At 36.4% G+C, this 10,380-nt stretch overlaps 1 protein-coding gene across 1 annotated transcript; it reads right to left on the bottom strand.

The window, feature by feature from the left end:
- Window positions 1-6,988: 6,988 nt before the first annotated feature.
- BNACNNG41290D lies at window positions 6,989-9,165 on the bottom strand. Its single transcript, XM_013895741.3, has 6 exons — window positions 8,588-9,165; window positions 8,355-8,520; window positions 8,070-8,246; window positions 7,903-7,986; window positions 7,740-7,821; window positions 6,989-7,664 (listed from the first exon to the last, which is right to left on the bottom strand). The coding sequence occupies exons 1-6, from the start codon at window positions 8,938-8,940 to the stop codon at window positions 7,234-7,236; spliced, it is 1,293 nt and encodes a 430-aa protein (XP_013751195.1). The 5' UTR covers window positions 8,941-9,165; the 3' UTR covers window positions 6,989-7,233.
- Window positions 9,166-10,380: the final 1,215 nt, after the last annotated feature.

Genomic DNA, 10,380 nt, shown 5'->3' with positions numbered 1-10,380 from the left:
TTTGAAACTTTGTTTTGTCCTATTCACCCTAAAAATTCTAGTTATTCACGAAAATGCCATTACTTTTTTTCAAAAATAATATTTTTACCTTACCATCTTCATCTTCACCAAATATTTACAACTTTGCCATTGACATCAATACCTCAACCACCATGAACTACCAAATTGAGAGTGTTAATGCCCTAAAGTTTCGATTTTTTCTCATCCTTTCTCATCTCCTATCCACACAAACCACATATCTTACACTTTCTCTCAAAATTCATCAAAAAAACTGAAGATTTTGATTACAAATTATGTAAGGTTCATAAGCTCACGATTCTTGGTGATTAACGAGTAGGTAATTGTTCTGGTGAAGTTCTGAGTGATTGGAGAAACCACGCAAGTCATCTCACGAGTTCAAGGTATGAAAGTACGAACCACATTTTATTTTTCGGATCTGTTCGACGAAGAAGACTTCTTTACAAGTCTTCTCTAAAGAAGTCTTCTGGTCAATGCATAGGTTAGTTTTGCAATTGACCTTCTGTGTGTTTTTAATAGATAACTTTCCTTTGTAAAAAAAAAAATTCGAAATTCCCAGAGAAGACTTCTTTAGAAATCTGATTTTTTAGAAATCTGACTTTTTAATAGATCTTCTCGGATAAACATGTTACTTTTAAATTTGACCGAAGTTGGTCAGAAATTTGATTTTTTGTAGAAGACTTCCTTAGAAGCCTCCCTCGAGAAAACTTCTACAGAAGTCTTCTGAAAGTCTTCCCTAAGTCTTTAGAAGTCTTCTCGATTTTTGGTCAAACCTTTGTCTGCGAGAGAAGACTTCTAGAGAAGTCATCCGACGGAAGACTTCTAAAGAGGTCTTCTCTCGAAAAGTCAAATATAGTCAATTGCAAAAGTAACTCAGCAGACTTCTTGCGACATTGAGAAGACTTCCGGAAGACTTAGAGAAGACTTCTTTTGAAGTATTCTCCAGGTAGACTTCCCTAGAAGTCTTCTACAAAAAGTCAAAATTCTGACCAACTTCGCTCAAATTCAAAAGTAACATGTTTATCCGAGAAGACTTCTAAAGTAAGCAAATCTTTACAAAGGAAAACTTCCGAAGATGTCTTCTGTAGAGTATACTTCTTAAGAAGTCTTCTGTCGTAAATTTGCAATTGCAAAAGTGACCTAAACAGAAGACTTTTTTTTGAAATCTACACAGAGTAGACTTCTATTAAAGTATTCCGTGGATGACCTCCAAAGAAGTCTTCTACGTAAATCTTTATTAAACTTTAAATTTATCCAAAATTAAAATGAATTTTTAATATTTTCTTGCTAATTCATGTTTATTAGTCAATATTGGGACTACTGAGTCAAATTTATAACTTAATTGGTGATAATTATGAAGTTACAAACATTGATGTTTAATAATGTTTCTAGCTAAACAGAGAAGTCTTCTGTAAGTCTTCTTCATAAGTGTTAACTTTCAAAAGTGTTAACTAACTTCAAGAATATCAAGTCATGTGGTTTAATGTGTAACCATAAAACTCGACCAAATCCGTGTGTCATAGATATGGTATGGATAATCATTGGGATAAGACATGTAGGACTCCCAAACATCTCGTTGACCTCTATCAAGAGAGTTTGAAAGGGAAGAATCCTGAAGCTCATATGACTTATCAAGATGGTGAAGATGATTTCAATCATGAGCGAGACGATCTTATGGATTATGAAACTTCAGATTGTTTAAAAGAATGAAGTTAAATTCGACATCTATGTTTTGTGTTCTTTGCTTTGTGTTTTCTATGTTTTGATTGCTTTGAACTTATTTTAATAATGAATGAAAGTTTTTGATATAAAAGTCTCTAAAGTCTCATAGAGGGCTACGGCCAGGCTAATATCATGTTGCCTAAGGGTACGCATCTAGAGATATCTGATGCATTGTATTCACCCAGCTCTAAGAGAAGCCTATTGAGCCTTAAAGACATTCGAATGAATGGCTTTCATATTGAGACTTAGGGCGAAGGAAACAAAGAGTTCCTTCATATCATAGAGATCGGCCAAGGCTATAAGAAAGTCCTAGAGTCTATACATGCGCTCTCCACTGGCCTTTTACTATGCTAAGGTCGGAATGATAGACACAATGCTGGTGAGTTTCACGTCCCAGCGTTTAATGATTGTTGTATGTCCATGGGGATAAGTGTGGAACACTCCGTGGCACATGTACATACACAGAACAGCTTGGCCGAATCATTCATAAAACGAATTCAGCTAATAGCTAGACCATTGCTTATGAGGTCTAAGCTTCCGGCCACAGTTTGGGGACACGCGGTCTTGCACGCGGCCGAACTGATTCGTATAAGACCGTCTAGTGAACATAGATATTCCCCATTACAATTGCTTACGGTCATGAGCCAGACATATCCCATCTTAAGACATTTGGTTGTGCCGTCTATGTACCAATTGCTCCACCACAGAGAACAAAGATGGGCCCTCAAAGGAGGATGGGGATATATGTTGGATATGATTCCCCCACGATTATAAAATACTTTGAGCCAACTACGGGTGATTTATTTAAGGCCAGGTATGCGGATTGTCACTTTGATGAATCTGAATATCCAACATTAGGGGGAGATAGCAATAAGCTGGTAAAAAAAAAAAAAAGAGATTACATGGAATCAAACATCCTTATCTTGGCAAGATCTTCGGACTCAGGAATGTGATTTAGAAGTCCAAAAGATTATACATTTACAAAAGCTAACTAATCAATTGCCAAATTCCTTTGCTGACCCGAAAAGAGTGACTAAGTCATATATACCAGCTGCTAATGCACCAATCAGAATTGATGTTCAAGAAGGACACAATCAAGTTGCTACAGAGTCTAGACAACGTTTGAAATGTGGTAGACCAATAGGTTCCAAAGATAAGAACCCTCGAAAAACTAAGAAAGGTGCAGAGAATGAAACCGAGGTTGTTAAAACCCTAGACACGACCGCGGCCGTTCCTAAATCCCAGGACTTAGCCGCGACCGATCCCAAAACCCTAATAGCGATCGCGGCCGATCATGAATGCTTAGATGCGGCCGGCCCTGGTGTATCTAATACTAATTCTTGGGATACCAAGATTCAAGGTACTGAAGGTCCTGATAATAATGAGATCTCAATAAACTATGTCTTGTCTGGGATACAATGGAACATAAAGAATGTCGACATTGATGATATATTTGCATACAAGGTAGCACTTGAACTTATGGATTTGAATGAGGATCATGAACCCACATCTATTTATGAGTGCACTCAATGATCAGATTGGATCAAATGGAAAGAAGCTATAAATGTGGAGTTAAACTCTTTACAGAAGAGAGATGTCTTTGGACCAATAGTCTGGACACCATATGATGTTAAACCAGTCGGCTATAAGTGGGTCTTTGTGAGGAAAAGAAATGAACACGACAAGGTCGTGAGATATAAAGCATGGCTTGTTGCACAAGGATTCTCACAGAGACCAGGAATCGATTATGAGGAGACATACTCCCCTGTGGTGGATGCTACTACTTTTAGATTCCTGATAAGTCTGGCTATAAGAGAGAAATTAGACATGCGGTTAATGGATATTGTAACTGCATACTTATATGGACCACTGGATAATGAGATTTATATGAAAGTACTAGAGGGTATAGAGTTGAAAAACAACTCGAGTACTCGAGAACAACACTGTATAAAGTTGAATAAGTCACTTTATGGATTGAAACAATCAGACCAAATGTGGTACAATAGGTTAAGTGAGTACCTAGAGAGAGAAGGATACAACAATGATCCGATCAGCCCTTGTATCTTTATAAAGAAATTCGGCCAGGGCTTTGTGATTATAGCAGTGTATGTTGATGATTTAAATATCCTAGGAACCTCTGGAGAGATTTCCCAAACAGTTGAATATCTTAAGAAAGATTTCGAGATGAAAGATCTTGAAAAAAAACAAAGTTTTGTTTGGGATTACAGCTTGAGTACATAAGAGATGGAATCCTTGTGCATCAAATGGCATATACAGAAAAGTACTCAAGAGATTCAACATGGCCGAGTCTCACCCATTATCTAGCCCCATGGCCGTGAGATCCCTCGGCCTGGACACTGATCTGTTTCGTCTTAAGATGGACGATAAAGATGTCCTTGGTCCCGAAGTGCCATATCTCAGTGCCATAGGAGCTTTGATGTATCTGGCTATTCACACGACCATATATATGTTTTGCCGTGAATCTATTGTCTAGATTAAGCTATTGTCCTACCCAAAGGCACTGGAACGGGATTAAACATGTTCTTCGTTACCTGCAAGGAACGAAAGACTTGAGTTTATTTTATACTAACCAAAACAAAGAAGGTTTAGTTGATTTTGTTGATGCATGTTATCTTTCGGATCCATACAATGCTCGATCACAGACATGCTATGTTTTCACACATGGTGGAACGGCCATATCATGGCGTTCCATGAAGCAGACGATCGCGGCCACATCTTCAAACCATTCGGAGATCTTGGCTGTTCATGAGGCCAGCCGCGAGTTATTTAGAACATGGGGAGTAATACGTGTTGTACTCTTTTTCCTTCACCATGGTTTTGTCCCATTGGGTTTTTCTGGTAAGGTTTTAATGAGACAACATCTAAAGCGTATTACAATCACTGCATGATTAAGGCATCCAAGGGGTAGTGTTATAAATTATATTGTGAATGTCCATAACCGGTCCAATGCTAGAGAGAGAGAGAATAGGCATCTTGCATTTTCCTTATTAGATTATGATTTGTACTTTTTCCATATTTGTATTTCCTCTTTTGAGTCTTTCCATTATTCTATGACGGTGTAATTTCCTATATATAAAAGGCTCCTTATGTTTATGAATAATACAGAAACATAGATTATATTCTCTAGTTTCACAACACAAAGCATAATAATTTATTAGATTATGATTTGTATTCTTTCTATATTTGTATTTTTTTTCTTTAGTTTTTCTATTATTCTATGACGGTGTAATTTCCTATATATAAAAGGCTCCTTACGTAAACATAGATTTTATTCTCTAGTTTTACGACACAAAGCATGCTAATTTGTTTTAGAGGAGGGATATCAAGAACGTGTTAATTTGGAACAACGACGATATAGAAGAAGAAAAAATTAGTTTCACCTAAACACCTCTCTAACACGAAATAATAATAACAATTTTAAAAGTAAATAACTTTCTAATTAAGCCGCATCCGCCTCTTGACCCCGCTTCATACATAACCATCCCATAGCACCAATGAAAAGGACTAGAAGGATAAAGACAATCATCAATAACTCCACCTCTGTCGACATTCTCTTCTTTTTTCTTCCAAAGATCCTAACTTAGCTTCTTCTTGCCTATGTTTTTCTGTAATCAAAATATGAAAGAGATGCAATGAATTGATTGTATAATCTACACACTATATATATATCATATTTATTATAGACGAAATAAGTTAATTATTTAGATTAAGAATATCTTACGTCATAGTGAATAGGAATATTAGCTTTTGAGTTTATTTAGTTTTATATTTTCCATTTCTTCGACTAATATATTACTTTTCATTATATATTACTAATATATTTTCAATTTCTTCAAACAATGCACTAAATCAACAAAAATGAAGAATCATATGTCATATTGTAAATTTGTAATATATCCCCTAGACTATATTTGCGAAGTGATTTTGTCACATGTCCTTTCTACAATCAATTTCACAAAACAAATATGACATGACTACTAAAATTGATGACATGGCTTCAGAAAAAATATGACATGAATAATTTCATTTAATGTTGATTTATATTTTTGGCAAACTTATTAGAATATGGTAATAATTCATATATTACATTTAATATTGATATTTCTTTTTTGATAATTTTTTTTAAATATGGTAATAGCTCATACGTCATCTATAAATAAATATATTCATATATAACATTTCAAATTTTGAAATATTATTATTTTTGTATAATTATACAATTTGTATTACTAAAGCTTTCAAAAATTTCTACAATTTTTTAAAAATTTAAATATCTAATCGTAATATCATTAGTTTCTTATATATCTATAAATTTTATAAATATTGTTTAGGCTATTATTTTATAATTATACAATTTTATACAATTTTTATTAGTTTTATACAAATTGATTTAATATATATCAAATCTATATTAAGTATTAGTAAAAAATAGTGAAATCTATACTATTTAATAAAATTTATTTTTAAATATAAGTTAGATTTAAAAAATTTCTTACAGAACACCTAGTACATATATATGTATCATCATCAATCCTTCCTCTCCACGTTTTTACATTTTTAAAATTTTAAAATTTCCTTATAAGAATTATTGACGTGAAATATTTTTGGTATTTTTTTTGGTCGTATGAATCAGAAGGATGATCATCAACCTCTAGCTTCCTCACGTATATGCGACCATCTAACCAAGAAGGTACGCGCTAAAGCCCTCGGCCCAATGGTTAAATACGAAAGAAGACGTCCTTCCCTGGTGGCGCTAAGGGCGATGGTCGAGCCATCATGTCTTGTTATCAACCTTGTAACTCTCAACTGATCAGCGGGGTTGAACAATCGCTCTTAGCCTCTTATCTTCACAATAATTCCACCAAAGGTGGTCATAGTCACTCCTGAAGTTTTTGCATTGATTCTTGATTAATCACAAACAAGACCACTTTAGACCAATAATGACATAGCAAAAGATTTTAGTAACACTTGCTTCCTTCCAAGGAAAAGGCTTTTCCGTGCCGACCACTCAAACTCTCCGGTAATCCAAGATGCGTGAGATGTTGGAGGTTTGCTTCTTACAGTAAATGTATTTGGTTTATTGGATTCACTAGGCTTGTCTTTCGTCTAGAATGGTTTATAAGGATAAAATTTTATCAAATGTCTTTTCTTTTATCTTCAAATGATTTCTCTAGATTAAGCTCTAGTAGCTCTATGGAAAGCTAATTGACGAATAATTGTCCACAAATGAGTACAAGATGAAACAAGCTCCATAGTCTTAATTGGTATTACAGGAAATATTCGAACACATCTTAGCAGCACATGGCTCAAAATTACTCTTCACTTTGCTTCCTCCACTAAACGCAGTTACAAGAAGAAAGTATAACCCACGATGCTTATACTAAATTCTGCCTCTCTGTGCTGGACTAAAGAGTCCTCAAGGGAAACACATAATAATATCAATCTCTCAGGTTGAGGTAATAAGAAATATTTTCACCTACGAGCAAGTCTCCGCCCTGCTCCAACCATTAAGGCCTTGCCAATAGCACTTGAATGAAGCCCAAAAGCCAAAGCAACTCCTCCTACAGCGATCCATTTCCAATCTACGTTGAACTGCTCCTTTTGTCTCCTTGCCTTCTCCGTGGCTTGTCCTTTCTCTTCTTCTTCCTCCACTCTCGATGTTTCCACCAAATCCATGTTCAGCTTTGTGGTGATTCCTGCCATTTGAGCGCTCCGTGACAGAGCCACCCCTGGCTTTCTAGCGCTCTGATAGGCCCTTAACCCGGAGTTTAGCTTTTTGACGGCTCCCCACATGCCGTGACGGACTCCTAGCTTGGCTACGTCTTTTGGGATTCCCATGTCTTCGTAGTGGACAAGAGAGACTTCACAAGCTGACATTTGTCCATCCCCTTCGCGAGATTCAACTGCATTTACGTTTAGGATCAGACATCTGGTAAAGAACACTAGCAGGCGGTGTCAAGGAATTTAAGAGGACATACCTGCTTTGATTATCCAACTTGAGAAATAAAGCTCCACTCGCCTTGGCTTATCACGCTTTGGTAGAGTTGGATACGGTACTCCCTATCAGATAAGTGTTTTGCTAATCAGGACTATTAGAGATACTTTTGATCTATGAGGAAGCAAAGGCAAAGACATATATACCTTAGTGACAGCATAATACTTTTTTCCAGATTCCCATATTCTCCTACCAATGATGTATTCCCGGTCACTACAGAAAAATGGGAACTACAGAGAGAAATACATTACTCATATGGCTCTTCGTGGAGGAGAGGACTAAAGTATCAACAAAACCAAAAAACAACAAATACCTTTTTGATCCAGTGAACGATCGTTATTCCTGTCTGAGGATCTTCCTCCAGAGTCTTGAAGTAAGCAAGCATAGGATCCCATTTAGGTCGAAACTCATCGTCCCAGAAGAAATCCCTAACAATGTCTGGTGTTGCATCCTCAAATACAGTCCTACTTCGATAAACAACAGGACCTGTCTGTATCAAACAACACCGCCTTTCAGTAACTAAAGCTTAACGCATCAGAGAAGTGAAAACATGGCCTCTCTAGTGATAAGAACCACCTAGTATCTTTCTATAGAGTACCTGAGGCTCATGGCGCCAGGCCTGGTAGCTCATGTTTGGAGTAGACTTATCCATCATAGATTGCCACTCCATCTTATCATTCCCAGCTTCAAGAAGATGCAGCAGATGCTCTAGATCCTTCTCCATCACAACATCCTTCTCCTCCTCTGTCTTCTTATCACTACCTCTGCACAAATCAATCAATCAAAAACTTTCTCGATTTTTCTTTTGTAACTAACTCACCAAAGACTAACCGTGAAACTGCATCACCACTCGGAGGAATCTCTTCTTCGATATCTGATTTCTTGGCGCCGGAACCGAGCCTTGACCATAACGTGCGGCAGACTGAGAAGGCCGAGAGAGCTGTGAAAGCGAGCCACACGCGGCGAGCGCCAAATCCCGGCGGAGCGGTCCAGAGAAACCGGAGCTTAGAACGGAACCCTAGATAAACCAACCCGGTCCACCTCGGACGCCAAGACCATCCGATCAGGAGCCCGATCATGACGGCGAGCCAAATCGGAACTGCGCATAGCAAGATGTCGACGAATGTCTCTGGAACAGAGGTTCTCCGGATGAAATCCATTAGATTACGGTACGATTCATCCATAGCGGTATTCGATCTGGAATCGGACGAGTTTCAGATTCCTCTGTTCGCCGGAGATTCGAACGACATTGACAAGGAAGCGATCCAAGAGGAAGAAGGAGAAAGCAATGTCCACCTTATTTATTTAAATTAATTTGGCTGACTAAAAGAAAATTAATAAATTTGGTATTTGCTGAGGAGAGGGTGATAGTGATAGGAACAGCACAGTGGCGATGACGAGGCTTTCTCGTTTCGAATCTCACTCGGCTATTTTGTGGCGCGTCTTCGTCATTTGTGGATAAGGATACAACTTCTGTTTATCCACTGTGGATAAAAATTGTTACCAATAGGTTGTGTGGTTGATTTTTCCTTTGAAGTTAATCCCTTTTTTAACCAAAACTCTTCTAAATTAATTGAAGTATTTTATTTTAAAATATAAAATATTTTAACTGTTTTAAAAAAAGTATGGGATATTTTATAACCAACTAAATGTTACAGTTTTGATTATTTTTTTAATTTAAAAATTAAATATTACTCTTGAAATTAATATATGAAATATTTACCATACTTGTAAATAAAATAATTTACTATATAAAATAAAAGTATTATCTAAAAAAGTTGTACTAAATATAAAACTTAAGTTTTTTTAAGAATATAGATATTAAATAGACAAAATAGATATGTTTCTCTTTATTTTCATGAAATACTAACTATATATTTATCTATAATCTTATATATATATATATATAAGCAGTTTGAACCTCTTCTTTTTTTTTTTTGTCAACAAGCAGAACGTTGAAGCTGTAACTTGCGAGTAGATTCATAACACTATTAGCTCAATCACATTAATAGGTACATAAAGATAAGAGTTGTTTCGTATATGGATCTTAAATAGTGGATACGTTTCACCTATAAAAAGTAAACGAAAGTTTCACAGGGATATTTAAACAATCATAAATGAGAAGGTGAAAAAGAAAATGAGAATGTGAGATTCACGTGCAAGCGATCATAGCAGGACGGTGACGGGGGCTTTACAACACGTGAGATTCTGGGCACTAAACTGTACCGATTTGCTACAACATTTTTCTGTCACTAGTGTTGGAAACTAGGGAGATCTCTGGAAGATTCGTCAGAAGTCAGAACCTTTAGCCACTACCTATCGTGGCGCCACATATCATTCTACCGACTAGAACCACGAATCTCTTTCGTTAGGCCCATTAATCAGACCCAGTCCATTATGAGACCTCGAGTGTGTTACCCATAAGACTCTGGGTCAACCGTTTAAGAGACAAACAGAATACAACCTTTCTTTTCGACAAGTTATGATAAGCTTGATCCACCAACTTCTCACCAATAATGATAAGCTTGATCAAACAACTTACCTTATATAAAATAAAATATAATAATACTATGGTTTTCGCACGACCCCACGGTAGGCGTAAATAATAATAATATACGCCGCGT

The sequence above is a fragment of the Brassica napus genome, chromosome C1 (assembly GCF_020379485.1).
Source record: "Brassica napus cultivar Da-Ae chromosome C1, Da-Ae, whole genome shotgun sequence".
In the NCBI taxonomy this organism is placed as follows: Eukaryota; Viridiplantae; Streptophyta; class Magnoliopsida; order Brassicales; family Brassicaceae; genus Brassica; species Brassica napus.
Note: the sequence above shows the minus strand (reverse complement) of the source record. Positions and strands in the feature narration are given on the sequence as shown.